This window comes from Trichosurus vulpecula, chromosome 9 (assembly GCF_011100635.1).
Source record: "Trichosurus vulpecula isolate mTriVul1 chromosome 9, mTriVul1.pri, whole genome shotgun sequence".
NCBI classification, from domain to species: domain Eukaryota; kingdom Metazoa; phylum Chordata; class Mammalia; order Diprotodontia; family Phalangeridae; genus Trichosurus; species Trichosurus vulpecula.
Genome location: NC_050581.1, coordinates 140,706,375 through 140,727,752, shown reverse-complemented (window position 1 = coordinate 140,727,752; position 21,378 = coordinate 140,706,375). Strand labels below are relative to the sequence as shown.

Below are 21,378 nucleotides of genomic sequence, written 5' to 3'. Positions count from 1 at the left end.
TTGCTCCCTTTGCCCCTAGACAGAGGCAATCTTTTTTTGGATAACTTTTCCTACAACTAAAAAACAGATATCACCTTTGTGTACAAGTTGCACTCTGCAAAGGAAAATGGGAATTTCCAAGGGAGCAAGACAAGTGAGACAAAAAGCAATGAGGAAGGAGATTAAATTAATTATATTCAACATGTATCTTTCTTAAGTCAGAATTCTGGACCTGAATCTGTAGATGAAGAATAGGGGAAAAACTGCTCTGGTGATAAGATTTCCAAAGAGGTAAAATATTAAAAAGGTTATAGTGTATGTCCATCCAGAAATGGAAAGATGGAATATAAAATGAACCACTAATAAAAACTTGATGGCAAATAAGACTTAGTGGCGTACCTGATACCCGATGATCTGATTCTCAGAACTGGAATGTCAATACTGATGTAAAAATCTATGTAAGAGAAATAGGAAGGAAGTAGAGGTGGAAGTGTTGTACCACACTACAATTAAAATATTTACAATACCACTATCATGCAATATGAAAGTGAAAGTGGTGGTGGGGTAATAATCTGGGTAGGAACACAGGAATGAACAATTACAGTTAGCACCTGATTCCGACCCAATGATACCAAAGGAAAGCCCAAAGATACTTGAATATATTAAAAAAAAAGGTTCTTCCATACAAAAATTTGTTCTACAAATTGAAGAAAATAAAGAGACTTCTTTTTCAAGGAAGCCCAGTCCCGTGAATTCACTAGTATATGCCACTCCTGGTGAAAAAATTTCCTCTGCCAATGTGGAATGGCCTTTGCTCAGCAACTTCTGACCATAAAGAGTTGCCTGAGGAAATAAGACACACTGTCACCTAGACAGCATGTCAGAAAAGAAACTTGAATTTACGTGTTGTGGACATCAAATCTAGTTCACCATCCATAGGGCTACATTTGACTTTATCCTGGAGTTTCTATTTTGAAGACATCAGGAAAGCTACAAGTCACCTGAGCTGGAACAGAGTCTAAAGAGCAAGATGGTTCAACACCAAAGTACATTTAAGAAATAGCGAGGAAAATTTAAGACACTCAGCTGAACCTCAAATAAGGGAGACAGAAGAACCTACAAAAGAAATTAAAAAGCCACAGGGTTCCTTTGGAAAAAATGCTTTTATTGGAAAAGAATGGGGCGGGGGTGGGGGGGGGGGGAAATGCCAATGCACATTCTTGAGCTGTGGCTCAATATTTTGAAAAGCTTGTTGTTTTCTTCAAAAGAAGGTAAGCTCCTTTAGGGCAGAGCCTTCTTTCCCTTCGTGCTGTTGTGCATTCTGCACCTAACACAGTGCCCAGCACACAGCAGATACTTAAATGCTTGTTATTGAAACTTTGCTTGGGAGAATATAAATAAGGGAAATGACTGAGAAAACAAGAAATAGTAGAAAAGCTAAACAAATTAAAAAGATCAGAACACTAAACTTTTAAGTCATTCTCTTAACAAAAACTTTGTTACAAGGGAAAGCTCTATGGATGGGGAGGGGAAAGAGATTATTTGGAAGTGAATATAATGTTAAAAAAGGCATCATTTAAAATTTCTATACACACATGTAAGAAAAGGAAGATTTACTGAGAACTTTCAATAAAGACAAAGATTTAGAAAACAAGATTTTGTTAGCAATAACTCAAGTTAATATACCACTTTAAAGTTTACAAAGAACTTTTTCTTGACAACTACCCTGTGATGAAAGTAAGCACAGCTAAAGATAAGTAATGTACTGAAAAAATATGCAAAGCATGGTGCTACTGTATTAAATAGCAGCAAACTGAAGAAATCACAAGCAATCAAAACCAATGAAGGAACAGCAGGAATTAGAATGAAAAGTTCAAACGCATATACGTTAAATAAAGTTCACAATGTTGATTCCTCCCTTCCCCTGGCCTCTGACTATCACAGAACCCAACTACAGCACACAAGTTGTAGGAAGACCTACTACCACCATCAAGGGGCATCCTCTTCCTTTGTTTTTCCTTTCCAAAGGCACTTGAACGTTCATATGGTATGAATGAGATTGATGTCAACAACTACACTTCTCTGAAAAGGATGGATCATTACAAAGCCTACCATCTGCCCTACCTCTAAAATCTGTAGTCCCCTGGCACTGTCATATGCCTTAACCATGTAACCTGAAGAACTCTAGGCCTTGCCATGAGCCTCCACCACTGAAACCATAGGATTCCAGGTTTTTCCATCTGCCCTGCAGCTGTGCTTCCTTTTATGTGTTGTCTCCCTCATTTAGTGAGCAAGGACTGTCTCCATTTTTTCCCATTTATATTCTCAACACCTAACACAGCGCTCAGCACATAGTAAGTGCTCAACAAAAGCTCATTAATTCATTCGCGTGAATAAGAATAATGGGACAAGCTATGTAAAAGAAAATTCAGTCAAGACGGAGGGGAAAGAAGACTAAACTAGGCTTTGGAATGATCTCCTAAAATCAAGAATTTGAGTCCAATCTCCTATAATGAAAGACCAACAAAAATGTTAAATATAGGAAAATTCAGAACATAATAAACGTAGACTAGAAAGAAGAATGTGTACTTCTAATTCAAGTGATAGGAATCCATAACTAGGAAGGAATGTTACTTATGCAAGCCATCTAATCCACATTATTAGAATTACAGATTTGCTATAGAAATGTCCTCAGATGATCAAATTATAATATAAGAAAGGCTTCCCAAGACAATTACATTAAGTTTACTCATTACCTTGAGTTCCTGTAGCTGATCAGGCTCATAAAGTTTGGGAGACAATGCTTGAGCCAGGAAGGCATCAAGTTCCTGGCGACGCAGTATCCGTACTCCTGGCCACTGCACCATATACCTAAAGTAGAGTTAAGGTGACAAGAAAAGAAATTGTTGTTGATGGGAGAAATGCAAATTAAAACAATTCTGAGGTATTAGATTGGCTAACAGGACAGAAAAGGTAAATGACAAATGGTGAAGGGAACGTGGAGAAAAATGAGACATTAATGTGGCATTGGTGGAATTGTGAACTGATTCAACCATTCTGTGGAGTAATTAGGAACTTTGCCCAAAGGCCTATAAAAACATGCATACCTTTGACCTAGCTATACCACTACTAGGTCTGTATCACAAAAGAATAAAAAACAAAAAGGAAAAGGGCCTATATGTACAAAATATATATAGCAGTTCTTTTCTGGGGGCAAAGAATTAGAAATTGAGGGGATGCCCATCAACTGGGGAATGGATGAACAAGTTGTGATATGTGATTATGATCGAATAATACTGTACTATAAAAAATGATGAGCAGGATACTCTCAGAAAAACCTGGAAAGACTTACATGGGCTGATGCAAAGTGAAATGTACTGTGTACAAAGTAACCGATATTGTAAGATGATTGGCTGTGAATGACTTAGCTGTTCTCAACAATACAACAATCGAAGACAACTCTGAAGGACTTACGACGAAAAATGCTATTCATCCTCAGAAAAAGAAGGGATAGAGTCTGAATACAGATTAAAAAATACTTTTTAAATTTTCTTTTTCTTGAGTTTTTTTTTTTTAATCTATGTTTTCTTTCACCACACAACTATTATGGATATGCTTTGCATGACTATACATGTATAACCTATATTGAAATGCTTGTCTTCTCAGTGGGGGGTGAGGGTGAGGGAGAAAGGGAGAAAATTTGGAACTCAGAAGTTTTAAAAATGAATGTTAAAAACTGTTTTTACATGTAGCTGGGGAAAAATAAAAATACTAAACCAAAAAAAAAAAGGAATTTTTATTAAACATCTAGGATAAAATTTGATTTAAAAAAAAAAAACAAACCCAAACTTATTTTTTGAATAAATGCTGAGATGATACAAGGAAGGCATATCTAGAAGAATTTCTTACTACAGCATCTCTTAAGGTGATGCTATGAATTACTGTCAACTTAATTATCACTTGAGTGGATGAGAATGTTTTAGGAAAATAAAAATAGCAAAAATATTTACTCAACATTAGTATCCCTGTGATTTTGGACCTTTTTTCTTCACTGTTACATGGTGGTATTCAAATCACTAATTTACAAAGTGAAAGGCATCAATTTACTATAAATGATGTTATTTATTTTAGAACATAACAAAATTACAAAAATAGACTTCAGCATAACACAAAAAGGAACTTTAACAATTTAATTTGTCCAAGAATGGAATGGGCTGGCTTGTGAAGTGGTACCTGTCAGGATTACTGGAGAAATATTTTCCATGGGAGAAATAGGACTAGAGGGCCTCTAAAGGTCCTTCCAAACATTTAAAATATTTCCCTTACAATGGTATTAAGTGGTAGAATTAAGATAACATATTAAGCAATAACAGAGTTCAACCATACCCCGTTTCTGTTTACTGGCTACCCTTAATACTAAGTATTCCTAGTCACAGTTGGTGGTAGATGATCAGGGACTGAAACTAATTTTAGTGCAACTGTAATTAGGAAGGTAAATATGTTGCAAAACACTGTATTGATGCTAAATGCTCCATATTGTTACATAAGTTACTTGTTGATTCTCTCTAAGGTCAAAGCTCTTGTACTTGGCTCTCTCCTCTGTCTACACAGGTTCTCAATGTTTTTTGTTTTGTTATAAAACTGACAGCACAGTATTATTCTTTGCAATGAACATTCACAAGCACACTACGGAAGTCTGTGTTATTTTTATTTATTTTTAAAAATATTTCCCAATTACATTTTAATCTAGTTTGGCAGCACTCAGGAATGTTGTGGGATGCATGTGGTCCATGGGCAGTGTGTTTGACAGCTCCATCCTAAATCAGTGCCCAGAGTCTAGAGTCTCAGACAATCAACTTTTACAAAAGGGTGTGAACTGGGTTTATGGAAATACCAGGGTCTGAGGGAACCAACACTTGTTACCTGGTCTTCCATTAACCTAATGAGAAAGAGAGAGAGCCAATTTTTTGGTAGGCCATTGCCTGTACAGTATGATTTAAGGTAATGGTGTGAAGCTCAAACAGAAACAGATCCCGGTGGCTGTATACTGACTTAGAAAACCACAAATTAACATTATCTATATTGTATTTATTTTGTTAAACATTTCCCACTTACATTTTAATCTCAATCAGGAAGCACTGGGAGTTGGTCTGAGTCTGATACCTCAGCTCTACATTCTCTTCAACTTTCATGGGTTCAACTATTATCTTTCTACAGATGACTAGACTCTATACTCTCCTCCTTTACTCAATATCACTTACTGTTTGCCAACCTTTTCGTCACCTCTCAAATACATCAAACTATCTCTCATATATACCCTGGCTCTCCATTCCCAAAGCCACGACTCTAGTTCGGGTCCTTGTCATGTTTGCCTGGACTAGTGCCACAGACTCCTGACTAGGCTCCCTGCCTCAAATCTCTTCAATCTGTTTTTCCCACACATATCAACACAGCATTCTAAAAGCTCAAGCCTGACCACGTGGCTCTCTATTGCTGCTATGATAAAATACAAACTCCTTTGCCTTTTAAAGCCCTTTACAATCTGGTCCCAACTTATATTTTCAAGCTTACTCCATGTCATATTTCTTTCACACATTTTACATTGTAAGCAAATTGGCCAACTTCACCAAGCATTTATTGAATGCCTACGTTCTAGGAACTGGGGACTGATTCAAAGAAAAGAACGAACAATATCTGCCCTCAAGTAGTATACATTCTGTTGGAGGAAGGTAAGGAAATAACATATCTACAAAGAAAATTCAATACAGAATTATTTCTGGTGGTAAACCACTGGCAACAGGGGTGGGAGGGAGGAGGGGTGAGAAGGGAAGAGGGAAGATTGAGATGGGGAATCAGGACAAGTATTCTGTTGGAAATGACACCTGAGTTGAGTTTCCAAGAAAGCTAAGGATTATATGAGGCAGGGGGTAAAGAAGATTCCCTCTTCATTCTAGGAATGGCGGACAAACAATGCAAAGGTACAGAAATTAGAGAAGGAATGTTGTGTATAGGGTAATAGAAAGCAGGTCATTTTGATTGGAATAATGTGAAATAAATACAAAAAGATAGGCCAGAGTTAGACCTGTAAAAGGCTTTAAAAGTCTAATGGGAATTCGTAGTTTATCCTAGAGACGATAAAAGCCACTGGAGTTTCTTGAAGGAGTAACCTGGTGAGGCCAAAGTTTTAAAACTGTCACTGGCAATTTGTAGAATTTGTTAGAGAAGAGAGAATGGAAGCAGAGAGACCACTTAAGCTATTTCAGAAGCACGGTAGAGAGGTTGTGAGAGCTTGCACTAGGGGTAGTAGCTATGAGTGAGCCATGTAAAAGATTCTGTGGAGTCAGAACCAGCAAGGATTGGCAACAGTGACTGAATGTCTCAGAGTTGAGGATGATAATGAAGTTGTGGCTGTGAATGCAGGTGACAAAACGGATGGAAATACCCAAAGGAAAAGACATGAATTCTGCTTTGGTCATGCTGAGCTGAAGACCTTAAGGAACATTCATTTGGAAGTGTCCAGGTGATGGGTGGTGAGACAGGACTAGAGTTCAGGAGAGACTAGGATAGGATAAACAGATCTGAGAATCATCTATATAGAGGTGGACACATGGGAGCTGATGAAATCACTAAAAGCAAGAAGTACACAAAGAGAAGAAAAGCAGGCCCAGACTTCAGCAAAGGAGACAGAAGGAGCAGCCAAATAAGGAGAAAGAAAACCAGGTGATTAGTGCCATAAAAATGTAAGGAGGGAGAGAAGGAAGTTACCAGTGTTAAATATTTCAGAGGATTCAAGAAGAATAAGGCCTGAGAAATAAACTGAATACAATATTCTACCTACTACTGCGTCTATGCCTGGCACACTCTCCCCCTTTGCCTCTTAGAATCCCATCTTTGCCAAGAAAACCCCAAATGGGGTCGTGGAGAGTCAGACATGACTGAAAGGACTGAACACGTATTGCTTCCCCTGATAAAACACAACCTGCTTGAGGGCAGAAAATGCTGGTTTTATATTTGTATCTCAAGTTTAGCACAATATTTAGCACTTAGTGTTTCTTGATTGACTGATCTCTACTTCTTTCTTTTATATAAACTGAAAGGTAATTATATTATCATTTTTATTATAAAAATTAACATGCATTTATTAAGTACCATGTTATGTACTGGAGGAAAAAAGAAAAACATTACATTAGGAAGTTTCCAATAGTCCTTGACAATTTTGAAAAAAAGTTTCTAATTTCTGAGTTGCTGTGTATATTTCTTAAAACTTTCTTTATTCCTTTTTTATTTCTTTTGGGTGGGGGGAAGGCAGGGCAATTGGGGTTAAGTGACTTGCCCAAGGTCGCAAAGCTAGTAAGTGTGTCAAGTGTCTGATGCTGGATTTGAACTCAGGTCCTCCTAACTCCAGGGCTGGTGCTCTACTGACTGTGCCACCTAGCTGCCCGTACTTTCTCTATTCTTAAGGAAAAATGAGATACCTGCATAATTTATCATGGGAATGAGGGCCAACTACTAGTAAGTGAACAGTACTTTTTGTGTGCCGAGGTGAATATCTGAAAACGATCATTTTTGCTTTATGTAGAAATGTACTTCACTTTCAAAAATTTGTCAGCAGCTTCTAATACATGTTAAAACTAAGACAAACTAGGAGAGATTTTACCACTATGTTTTGGAGCTGGCATGCTAAAGATCATTATCTAGTCCAATCCCCCATTTGCTTTTGTAAATTTTACTTTCAGTTCTGAATTCTCTCCCTCTTACTTCCCCTTTCACCACCCATTAAGGAGGAAAAATAAAATCTGCTACATATATAGTGAAAATTCCTGCATTAGCCATGTAAGAAAAAAAAAATCAAACTGCTCCAATCTGCACTTTGAGTCCAACATCTTATTACTATCTGGGAGTGGAGAGTATGTTATATTACTATCTGGGAGTGGAGAGTATGTTATATCATGACTCTTCTGGACCTGGGGTTGGTCTACATTGTCTTTATAATACTGTTGTTACTGTATTCAATCATACTGGTTTTGCTCATTTCACTTTGCATCAGCCCATATAAATCTTTCCAGATGTCTCTGAAACCAACACTATTTCACCACACTCATAGACCGTAATAACCTCTAGCCATTCCCTAGTTAAGTAGCATGCCTTCAGTTTTCAATTCTTTGCTGTGATAATACGAGCTGCCAAAAATATTTGTATAAATAGGTTCCTTTCCTCTTTATTTAATCTCTTCGAAGTAAACACCCCAGTATCAATTTAATTACTTTAAGGACATGTTTCCAAATTACTTTCCAGAATGGATGGATCAGTATACAGCTCTATCAACAGTGGGTTGATATATCTGTTTTCCCACAGTTCCTTTAGTATTTGTTATTTTCCCTTATTATCAACTTTGCCAATCCAAATGTTGTAAGATGTTTTAATTTGCATTTATATAATTATTAGTGATTTAGATAACTGTTTTCTTATTGCCATTTAAAGCTTGGATTACTTCCTCTGAAAACTCCCTAGTCATATCCTTTGACCACATAGCAATTGGGGAATGGTTCTTATTCTTTTAACTCACTTGTCCATATATCTAAGAACTAAACCTTTATCCAGAAAACTTGCTACAAAAATTATTTCCCCAATTTCCTGCTTCTCTTCTCATTTTAGTTGCCATTAGTTTTGTTCAAAAGCTTTTTAATTTTATGTATACAAAAGTGTCCATTTTACCTCCTAGGAACCTTTCTGTCTTCCTTCAATTTTATTTTCTTGTCTTCCTATACTTAACATTGCTAACACTACATTGAATAGTAATGTTGGTAAGAGACATCCTTACTTCAACCCTGATCTTAGTGAAAAGTACTCTAACTCAAGCCCATTACAATAATTTTGGCTCTTGGTTTTAGATATATACTACTTATTATTTTACAGAAAGCTCTGTTAATTCCTTTGCATTGTGATACCTTAAACAGGAATAGTTAGGGCAACTAGGTGGTATAGTGGGTAAAGCACTGGGTTTGGAATCAGGGAGATTCATCATCATCATCATAAGTTCCAATCTAGGCTTGGGCACTTACTAGCAGTGTGAGCCTTGGTAAGTCACTTAATCCTGTTTGCCTCAGTTCCTTATCTGTAAAAATGAGCTGGAGAAGGAAATGGCAAACCACTCCAGTATCTTTGCCAAAAGAACCCCAAATGGGGTCATGAAGACTTGGACATAACTAAAAAAATGATGCAACAACAACAAAACAGGAATAAGTGTTGTACCTTGTCAAAGCTTTTACTGCAGCTACTGAAATAATCTTATGGCTATTAAAATTAATATGGCCAATTACATTTGTAATTTTCCTAGTATTTATTTTTCTAAGATGGAATTATATAAGTATTTTACTTCTTTAATTTACTTTATGGTTTATTATTTATATATAAGTATATATTATTTATAATTTTAAGTTATTATTTAATTTACATGTTTCTAAATAATCATTTAGATTGTCAGTCTTAGCAATATAGTTGGGTAAAACAGTCATTAATAATTTATTTTATTTCTTCTTCACTGGTTAACTCACCTTTTTCATTTCTGAAGCTGGCAATCTGATTTTCTTTCTTTTTAAAAAATCACATTAGCTAATGGCTTATCTATTTTATTGTTCTGGGTTTTTTTTTATAAGCTCCTAGAATTATTCATTCAAAAGGTTTATTGCTTTCAATTTCATTAATTTCTTCTTTGATTTCCTGTATTACTATTTTGGTATCTAATGGTGTGTTTTTAATTTGCTGGTTTTTCTTTTTAGTTGCATAACCATTTCATTTATCTATTGTTTTCTCTCTTTTAATCATGACACTTCATATTTATATATTTTCCTTTAAGTACTGCTTTGGCTATATCCCCCAAATTTTGGTATTGCTGCCGTTATCCACTGGAACAGTGGATAGAGAGCACTGAGCCTGGAATCAGGAAGATCCAAGTTCAAATTCTACCATACACTTACCTACTAGGCATGTGAGCCTGGGCAAATCTTAACCTCTGCTTGGCTCAATTTCCTCAACTATAAAATAGGGATCATCATTAACACCTACCTCCTAGGGTTGTTGTGGGAAATCAAATGAAACGATATTTATAAAGCACTTAGTCCAGGGCATCACACATAATAGGCATTATTAAATGCTTATTTCTCCCCCCCCATTTTTGTAGAAATTATCATTCCTATGATTTGTTCTTTGACCCACCACTTCAGAATAAAGTTATTTCATTTAAAATTTTTAATCCTTGCTTCTAAGGCTTTTAATCTAAGTTTTATTGCATTAAGGTCAGTGAAAGGTGCATTTAATATTCCTGTCTTTGTACATTTGTTTGTAACATTTTTATGCCTTACTACATGGTCAATTTTTATAAAGCTATCATACGCAGCTAAGCATAGGTATATTCCTCCTTGTTCCCATTCAATATAATCTAGAAATCTATCCTATCTAACGTTATAAAATTCTATTCAGGTCCATCATTTCTCTTTTATTTTTTGGTTATAATTAACTACATCTGAGAGGGCATAAATTCAGGTTCCTCCACTGTTATAGTCTTACTATTTCCCCCCTGTAACTCATTTGACTTTTCCTTTAAGAATTTAAATGCTCTGTCTTTTGATGCATATGTTTGGTGTTGATATTAATTCAGTGTCTATGCTACCTTTTGTCAAAATGTAGTTTCCCTGTTTATCACTTGGAATTAGGTCTATTTGTGCTACTGCTTTTTCTGGGAAGTTTACTGCTACCCCTACCTTTTTATCTTCAGTTACAGCATAAGAGATTCTGTTCCAATCATCTTTCTCATAAACAACTTATTGTTGGATTTTGGTTTCTAATCCATTGTGCTATCCTCTTCTGTTTTATGAGTGAACACATGTTATTCATCTTCAGTTATGATTATTAACTTACTATTTCTCTCCATCCTATTTTCTAATACTGTTTTTCCCCCAACCCCTCTTTAAGAGTTTGTTTTGCTGCTGACTAATCCCTCCCTAAATCTACCTTCCCTTTTATTCCTTCTCTTTCTTTTAGCCCTTTTCCCTCTTGATTCTGTTGGATAAAATATATCCTTTGCCTAACTGTGTATATGTGTATTCTTCTCTCCTTTGACTACTTCGGATGAGAGGTTCAAGTGTCATTCAATCCCTACCCTCCACTCCCATCTCTCTGTGTAGAATTTTACTTGCATCTACCATTTAGGAGATGATTTTCCCATGCTTTCCCTCCTCCCCCTCAGTCCCAGTGTATGTAGTCCTCTTCCTCTTCCTTTCAATTCTTCCTTTAAGAACATCAAAACCACAGAATCCTTGATGACCCCAATGATGAGAAAGTTCTGAAGGGTTACATACATCATATCCCCATATTAGGATACAGTTTAACCTTGTTTAGTCCCTTAGGAATGCTCATTCATGTTTACCTTTTTACGCTTCTCTTTTGTTTCTGTGTCAAATTTTCTACTCAGCTATGGTCTTTTCATCAAGAACGCTTAGAATTCTTCCATTTTATTGAAGATCTATTTTTCCCCTTGTAGGATTATACTCAATTTTGCTAGGTAAGTTATACTTGATTGTAAGTCTAGAACCTTTGCATTGTGGAATACATATTCCAAGCTCTGTATACCTTTAAAGTTGCCATCAGTTAAACATGTATAATTCCTTGGTAACTGAATTCTTTCTTCCTTGCTGCTTTTAGCATTCCCCCCCCCCCCCACTTTTATATGGGAGCTCTGGATTTTGGCTATGATATTCCTAGGAATTTTCACTTTGGAGTTTCTTTTAGGAGATGACTGGTAGATTCTTTCAAGTTCTGCCTTGCCCTCTCTTCAAAGGGATCTTGGCAGTGTTCCTTAATGATTTCTTGAATGTCTAGACTTTTTTTTTTTTTGGTCTATGGCTTTCAGGTAGTGCAACAATTGTTAAATTACTTCTCCTTGATCTGTTTTCCAGGTCAGTTGTTTTAACTATGAGATACTTTATGTATTCTATTTTTTTCCAGTTGTTTGTCTTTGTTTGAATAATTCTTGTTTTCTCCTATAGTCATTTGCTTCTATTTGGTTAGTTCTAATTTTCAAGGTGCTGTTTTCTTGGATAAGGCTTTGTACCACCTCGTTTCCAGCTGCTAATTCTCTTTTCATACCTTTCTTCCATAGCTCTCATTTCTTTTCCCATTTTTTCCTCTATCACTTTCATATAATTTTTAAATCAATTTTGCTTTAAAAAATTCTTTGCCATGAATTCTTGATGGACCAAGCTGTATTTGTAATTTGAGGCTATGCTTTTAGATGTTTTCAAATCGTTTTCTTCTTCTGAGTCTGTGCCTTGAGCTTCGCTATTGTGGTAATAACTCCTTACGGCAGGATTCCTTATTTGCTCAATTTTCCAATCTACTTCTTGATTCTGGATTTCATGTTAGTGCTATGCTCTGCATATTTCTGGAGACAATGTTTGTTCTGAGCTTGTTGTTTTATGTAACTCTGCTGTTTTCACAGCTTAAGCTGGGGAGGGGGTTGGGGGTCACTTGGGTAGGTGGCACACCTGACTGCAAATTTTCAATGCTTCCAAAGTGACAGGATCCAAGGCAAAGTCTGTTTCCTGTCCTGGTCTGAGATTTGCAAATCTCTGATGCAGGTCTGGGTCTGTTGGCTTGTCCCTAGCTGAAAGTTTCAGTAGACTACTGATTGATTTAGCCACTAGTAGTCCACAAAGAGGCTCTTGTAGATCCAGAGCGACTGGAATGTTCCATAGGCTCTAAGACCATCTTGGGCTAGAAAAATGACTCACGACTTTTTGTTAGATTTCCCAATCAGAATTTGGTCTGGTGTGTTTTCTAGGTCTTTGTAGAGGAAGAACTAGGCTATAATACTTGTTGTTACTCTACCACCATAACTTTCCTTCCAGTTCCATTTTCCACATGAAGAAATTGATGCACAGAGAATGACTTACCCAAGGTCACATCAGACAATATGGAGTGGGACTAAGATTTGAACCTGTCTTTGATGTCAAATCCAGGGCTCTTTCCACCAATCTCTAGGGCTACAATATACCACTACTCGCCTAGACATTGGTACAGTGGGGGACTGTCTACTACAAATGTCCTCTGAAATGATCATTAGCTCTCTGGCCTTTTACTTCCTAACTGCCCCCCCCCCCAAGTCATTTTTACCCATGATTTCTGGCATACAGTTTTTCACTTTTAATTTCAAACCAGTTTATTTCCCAGGGAATTCTGAAAATTTTGCATATATAAGAAATAACACTTGTCAGTAATCTACTTACAATCTTGGAATTATCTAGAAACTTGTTAAAGGCATCAACATTCTTCAACCAGCAGATTTAAACCTCATACATTTATTTGTCATATCCCAATCCCTTGTTTCTTAGATTCTGTAAACCCTTAACTCCCTCTCTGAAATGACTTCCAAATAATACTTTCTCCACCATTGCTAGGGCCCTTATATTCTAGTTTGGGTCTTCCTACCCCTCATTCTAGATTAATGCAACAACTTTCTAACTGATCTTTCTGCCCTCCCATCTTGCTCCCTTACAATTCATCTTTCATTACTTTGTCACATAAATTTTTTTCTAAAATGACTAATAATCACCACTAGAACACTTCTGAATCAAGGCTAGGGCATCATTGCAAAAATCACGTAAAAAACTAACTTACTTATTTTCTAAATGGTCATCTATGTTCAAAATATAGTACTTAAGACAGCAAAATAAATTGATATATTTCATAACAATCTTTGCAGATTCACTTGAAAAAGAATAGTCACTTGTTGCTTTCAGACTCATTTCCCAATGACTCCTAAACATTCTTGAAATCTGGTCTCCATTTCCACTATTCTATTCTATACTACAGTGACCAGTCACCAAATTCGACAACCTTTTCTCACTTAGTGTTCTCATGATTTCTGTACCATCTGACACTACTTAACAATTCTTGAAAGTCTCCTTTCTGGGCTTCTGTGACACTATACAGCCTGCTGAATCCTCCTTTTTTACCCCTTCTAAAACCTATATATTAGGCAATTCCCCAAGGCTTGGTTTTATCTTTAACCCCAAATCTTCCTTGTTATGCCTTATTCTAGAGTGACTGAATTCATTCACAATGTTTCAACTACTACTTCATGTCAGTTTCTCCTAAAGCTTTATCTTTAGTTTGAGTTTATCTACAGAGCTATAGACATATTTCCAAGTAAATGTCTTGTTCACTTCATCAGTTCAACATATCCCAAACTGAAATCACGTAATCTCTAAACTTTTGCCTGCTTTATCCATTTCTTTTAAAGTTATCTTCAATCTTCCTGTTTTTCAGTTATGTTTGACTTCTCTTTTCCCTTGCTCCTAACATCTATTCAATCCTCAAATACTGTTGATTTTACCATAACAATCTATTGCATGTTATTTTTTTTCCATTTCTACTCCCAACATGGTAAGTGGTAATCTCACCTGCGATTCATCCTATATTCTACTGATAGATGAACCTTAAATAAGAGCTCCAATCATATCATACCCCTTATGTTTTCAATTGCTCTCTAAAGACAGCTTAGTAAACCTCCAAAGTCCATGGCTTGGTTGACATGCTAAGCCTTCAACTAACTTTTTCATTCTCATCTCCCATTATTCCCCCATATCATCAGAGTATCTAGGCAAATTGATCACATAAACCATTATGTGCTTTCCCAGGTCCATGTCTTTCCCCCTACTTAGAATTTCCATTACCTTCTTCTGCTGCAATTTTACTTAACTCTCCAAGATCTAACTCAAACACTATTTCCTCCATGATGCTTCCTTTTGTCTGCCCCTTTACCCTGCCACCCAAAATGTGGAAAAGTTTATTCTTCCTCTGAAATCTTACAGCAACTTGGGTCATAAGGCACAGGTGTACAGCTCTGGAACTGTTAAGAAGGGACAGACTTCATCTCACAAATAAGGATCCCAAGATTGAGAAAGGTCAGGAGCCTTGTTCAGCTACACAGTCGATGAACAGCAGCAAAGCCCAGGCAGAATCTAGGTCTCCTGTGTCTGAATTCCACCAATGTTTATTAAGCATCTACTACATGCAGGACAATCTGCCAGGTACTAAAGACACACAGACAAACTAAAAAATAGTTCCTGTGTCCTCAGAGAACTTACACTCAAGGGAGTGTGTACACAAATTCATGCAACAGCAACTCTTATTATGACAACAAATGGCACAATGCAAAAAGGATAAAAACAAATCCTCCATATTTAGGATTATAGATGTGAAGCTGGAAGTTTTATTTTCGATCCTATGTATCTGTTTAGGAGTTATTTTTATAGCTAGATTGTAAGCTTATGTCAGTTTATTTCAACTGAACACCTATGTGCAACAGTTTTCAAGGATACAAAGATGAAAGATGACAGTCACAGGTTTGTAGCTTTAGACCTGGAAGAGAGCATGAATATCCCATATTTTATAGGTAAGGCTCTGAGGGAACAAATTACTTATTTGCTCAGGGTCATAGAGATAGTAAGAGGCAGAGCCACCACCCAGGCTCTAAGGTCAGTGCTTTGTCCATTAGTTTAAGCAGGATCAAGGAGCCTATTACTTAAATAAGAGGGATAGGACATGTAGATAAATATGGATGAAACAAGGGAGGATATGGAAAAGGCAAAGGACCTGGCAAAGTGCTAGGAAATGTGAGGAGGGTCACATTTGACCCTTTACCCTTTACCAGAAAGGGCCAATGAAGGTTTCATATGGCAATTAGGCCTCAAAGACAGCTAGAGAAGGTGGAGGAAATCTTGCCATTAGGAACCAACATAGTGCCTTATACATAGTAGGTACTCCAAGATTTGTTCAATTAATGAAAATAACATTCTCTGAGCTTCCTAGTTCATTTAAGTTTTACCTTAGTGTTAATTCACATTTAACTTAAGTGCAATAAAGTGAGTGATAAATACTAACCGTAATACACAGCAGAGCACCATAAGGTGAGTGGGCACATTAGTTGGATTGAGCATTGCTGGTGTATCTGATCTCATACAGGCCAAAAATGCTCTCATTCTTCTATTCTTATCTTCTACTGCTTTCCCCAGCCATAGTTTCTTCAGGTTAGGACAGGTCCACTCCCTGAATGCAAGTGCTTCCACCAGTTCTGGTGTTTGGGGAGATTTTCCTTTGTAAGCAGCCCATTCTTTAATTATCACTGGCGAAACTGAGGAAAGAAAAAAGTATAGAGAAGCCTCTTATAGTGTCTATTTTGTGTACTTTAAATCTTAGCACACAAAAAACACAACAATTATTCTTAGACACTTTAAATCCTGTTAATGACGGGAAAACCAAATTCTAAAAAAAGACTTTAAGCACTTTTTTTTTGCATCTTGAGTATTATGCAATTCAAATAAATCCCCTACAGTATACTGGCAGAGAAGTATGTATTGAACAGTTTTAGAGGAGATACAAATTCCTTTTCAACGGAACTATAAAACTATTTCTCCTCCAAAGACCTGCTAATGACAACAAATATCCCAACTGACTTTTCGGTTTAATTACTTTTACCCTTCAACAAGTTGATGACAGAATTGATGTACTTCAGTTTATAAAGCATTGCAAAATCACCATACCCATGAGGAAAAGCTATTATTAATTTACAAGGTTTAATTTCTCTCTTTTTATGTAACTGCTGCCTTTTTGTAGAGTCTAACTTCCTTCTATTCCCCTTTTATCTAAGAGTCTCCAAGTTAACAGACAGATGATTATTATTGTTCTATTTTAAAGACCAGCAAGTAGTGATAATTGAGCAATTGGCTCAAAACCACATCAAAAGTCCAACCAGGTATAAAACTCAAGAACCTGAAATTTTAAACCAAATAGGAACAAATTAAGATAAATTAATTTCAATATACAAAATAAACAACATTTTAAAAGTTTTTCACTTTGAAAAGTAAAAGGCTTTGTGTTGACATATAACAAAAACAAAGGCTATATAACCACAAATTTTTTTAAACGGTGGGGGAGAATATTAGCAGCAATAAAGAAATCATATAAAAACCATACACACACACATTTCCCAACTTCCAGATTTTGGACAGACCTATATTAGGCAAATTACAGTACAAGTAATCTGTATCACCCAGAAGCAAATTAAGTTCTCAATGACTTGTGTTAATTTAAACATGTTTAAAAAAATCACCAGAAACCCCAACAAAAAATAATAAGCACCTCATTTTAGTTGTATAAATAGCAAGAGGACTTTTGAGGCTAACACAAACCAGGACAATATACAAAAGTACTACACTTGGCCATTATGTATTAATGAACATAACATCTCAAGCAGAAGAGAAACACAGCATATAGTAAGCACTTAATAAATACCTGACTGGCTCATACTATAAATTCTAATTTTAGCATTAATACAACCTATCAAAGTAATAATCACAATCCTGTGTTGGGGGTTTCCTAAAGCAAGGCCCACTACATGAACAGATGAACTATACCAAAAAAGCATTCTGGAGGAACTAATCAATGAATGACTGCTCAATTACTAGTTTAAGTACAGATGTGCAACACTATAATCTTTCATAAAATGCAGTGGAGAAGAGTTAGACTTGACAAAGTATGTCACCAGTACAAAAAATAAAAATACATGTAAATCTTTAAGTCAGGCTTTTTCAAAAGTTTAAGTAACTACAGTAACAGTCACATAAATACATAGCAAGAAAGATATAGTCTAATCTTATATGTCATTCCACTTTCTGATGATTAATCAACATTAGCTGCCATTTCATTTAAAACTGACCTTTTAAAAGACTGTACCAGGCACAACATAAAAAGAAATATTTTAGTCTTTTGCTACTGTTATCATATGTAAAGTTTTCTTTTTTATCTTTTGAAATTTTTTGAATACAGTAACTTAAGAAACTGTTAATTCAGGTGTAAAGGATTTGTGATCTACGTCAGTATAGGGAATAATTATATTGATAAAATTATGTATCTCTGAGATATACAAGTATTTATATTTTAAAAAGATTTTGGAAGAAAAATTTTAGACATCTTACATTATTTTGTCAGTATGTATGGATATCTGTACATACATGTATACAGGTACACTTGTAGGTATTATCAATATTCAGAAGAGCCACATACAAACTAAGAAAAAAAAAAAATCACACTTGTTCCTGCCCTTAGGCTCACAATCTAAAAATAATTTAGATTTTGTAAACTGTAATCAGAAAACCAGGTTTGTCCATTTTTCTGAGCCAGGTACTACAGCATGTTGAAAAATATCAATCTAAGTAGTATCTACTAAATACAGAATATTGACTATATTTCTATCAAGCTCTTTTATAAATGTCATCATTATACATCATGGCAAAGAAAGGAGTTTGTATTAAATGTCATCAGATCCTTGATATAAAGGAGGACTAACTTTTCTACGAATGCACCTACTTCAATTCTACAGGATATAAGCAGACTAAATTATATGCCTTTATCCTTGACTCATGGATTAGCATACACTAGATTTTTTCTTTTGAATACTATAGTTCAGAACAGTTATGTTACAGCTCTTACCAATACCAAGGAGGTTTAGTTAACATCTACAGTGATTTTATGTATCAGGATACCCTGCTGTTTGATCTATTATTACCTCAGGTACACCATTGTTTTCTATCAGCTATATCCTCATCCTTCCCACCCACTTATTATTCCCCACTTAGGTTTACCATGATAGAATGAATAATGAATGAATGATTCATTGAAACACAGCGAGAAAATAAAATAAGTGTTGAACTGCCCATTTGAATGTCCATCTACTTCTAATAAATTACTCTTGGTGTAGGATAAAAAGGGACTGTATCCCTGTAATTTAATGCAAAGTCTTCTTTGAATCCCCCCCAGTCCTTATGGGTTTTCTCTGGCTCTCAAAGGCAAGCCCCAAGATGGCTGAGTTGGAAGTCTTTTTCATGGTCCTGGGGTGTCCAAGAGTTTAAGTCAATTGGCAGAGGATTATGAATAAGTTTCACAACATCTGATGACATCACACTCACTTATCTTCACTTAATATTTTGTTAGTATAATCTTGTTAATGGTTTCCAGATTTATAACTCAGATACATGACAGTGTTGTAAGGGAAACTCCAATCAAAATTTCTTTGGTAGTTACATGCACAGAATTGACAATTCCACCCTCACCCGCCAAGTAGTACACATTTTACACATTAAATGGTCCCTAGAGAATTTTCTGAAGATTAATGAAAAATACATATTAAGACATAGTTCCTGCTTTTAAGCAACTGCTAATATTGTTGAATTTTATTTCTTTACTTTTGACAAGCCATCACTTAAACAAATGATTGAAAAAAGTAAGCTATTTTTAAAGCTCTCCAAGGAAAAATTTTCAACTTAACTACTTGTAGCCCTCAACAGCCCTTACATTAACTTACAGTCATAGATACTAGGTTTTCTTAGCCTCAATTCCTCATGCTGTATATCAGGTTGCTCTACCCACCCCCTGGTTTTCAGTAGAAATGATTAATCACAGTATTGCTTCTTTTTAAAGGAAGAAAAGATAGCCCTGTGATTACATTGATATAGGGAACCCCCAGATAAGGTAACTCCCTCTGCACAGCCAACACCTTTTTTGCAATTTATAATTTCAAACAGTTGCCTACAGTCCTGGGAAGTAGTGATTTGTCTGCTGTCATATAGCCAATATGTATCAGGTGGGACTTGGAACCCTGGACTTCCTGGATCTCTGACTGAATCCAGCCCTCTTCATATACCTGATTTCTCTCCCACCCACCCCTGCCTGCCCTCTAACCTTCCAAAATAATGTTAATAATCAAGGACTTATGATTCGTTGGTGCGGGAATTCCCCCCATCAACGTAACTCTCTTATAACCTAAAGTCAGAGCTGACCAAAAGCTCAAATAAATTAAGTGATGTGGACCCTGTCACATAACTAGTAAGCTTCACAGGCAGGATCTGATTGCAAGGTTTTCTGAATCTAAGCATAGTACACTACACACTATACCTTACTGTCCCTTAAAATTAAAACAAAACGAAAAACAGAAACACATACACATTCTGAATATATTCATCCCAGATGGAAGGGATGGTGTGGGAAAAGAGCACTAACCTGATCGGGAGACCAACAGTATGGCCTCAGTACCATTACTAATCCTCTGGGTTTCTGATTATCTACAAAATGAGGGAGCTGGGCTGTCATCTCTTTATTCCAACATTATATGACTTTGTGTCTACCGATGTTTGAAGAATAACAGAACTTTTAAAATCAATGCTATTTCTCAGCAGCAAACATATATTCTAAGCTTAAAATTAGTTTCAAAAACTCTTAATCCCTATAGCCATTTATTTGTGCAAAAACAAACAAATAAAATCTTAAACAAAATAAAAACAAGGGTACTTGGTTACCGAGAACTAAAAGGCTCAAATGTTGCTTTTCTGGGTAGGGGCAGAAACTGCTGAATTGAATACTGTTGTTCCCACATATCGCTGGTGTTGGTCTTGACTACTGATGGAGACTCAAAAGAAGACCGTGAGTATTCTACATTTTCCATCTATGTGTTCTAAGGACTTAGGCTACTGAATTTTCCTAAGTACCATGCAGTAAGTCATATTTTGTACTACAAAAAAAATTCAAGTTCAAATTTTTACTTGTAATTTCCACGATCTTTTATCATTTGGAAGTTAAAAGCATTTCTGTTCCCTGTCACAAACATTCCTGATAAGAATTTTATAAATCTGTCTTCAAGATAACAGATGAGATGTCAACTCAAAGGATTCAATGTGAAGTCGAGGGTGAGTTGTGTGAAGTATAAAATCTAAACAACTTTCTCACAGTTGCTTTTAGTCCTATAAAAAGGAAAAAAGGGCAATACTATAAAAAAATTCAATAACTTTAGAGAATTATGAACACGGGAAAATGGAGAATGTGAGCCATACTGGGCAATTAAAAATAAACATGGTCTTGAAAATACTTTATAGATCAAAGAGTTCCATGGGGGTATTTTTAAAAATGTGCACTGCTATAATATTTAACTGTTCAGAATAATGCTAGGAATTACCATCTCAATTTTCAAGAGTTAGGGAAGAAAAAGATATGGAAGTCCAATGTGTTTCAGGTTCCAGTGAAGCTCCTGTAAAGAGGGTAGCATTTTACCAAGGTAAAAGAATGAAGGAAAGTAGTAAAGTGTCCTTCAGTAAACAACAGTTTACTTCTAAAAGATGTGTAAGGGACATACTTGTACCCCTGCCCATTCCTTTACTCTTCCTAATGAATGATTCATTAAAATATAGTGAGAAAATAAAGTGTTAAATTACCCATCTGAATGCCTATTTACTTAAAATTATTTTTAGCAGGGGATTTAGAAGGATTGTATCTCTGTAATTTAATATAGAG

At 35.8% G+C, this 21,378-nt stretch overlaps 1 protein-coding gene across 4 annotated transcripts in view; it reads right to left on the bottom strand.

The window, feature by feature from the left end:
• The window catches only part of FAM120A (family with sequence similarity 120A), a 149,708-nt gene that overhangs the window by 28,744 nt on the left and 99,586 nt on the right, over positions 1-21,378 (bottom strand). For all 4 annotated transcript variants that reach the window (XM_036737606.1, XM_036737608.1, XM_036737607.1 and 1 more), the window contains 2 exons: positions 15,922-16,171; positions 2,736-2,850 (listed from right to left, as the gene is read on the bottom strand). In XM_036737606.1, coding sequence (XP_036593501.1) covers positions 2,736-2,850; positions 15,922-16,171 — 365 coding nt within the window. The remainder of the gene's footprint in view (positions 1-2,735; positions 2,851-15,921; positions 16,172-21,378) is intronic.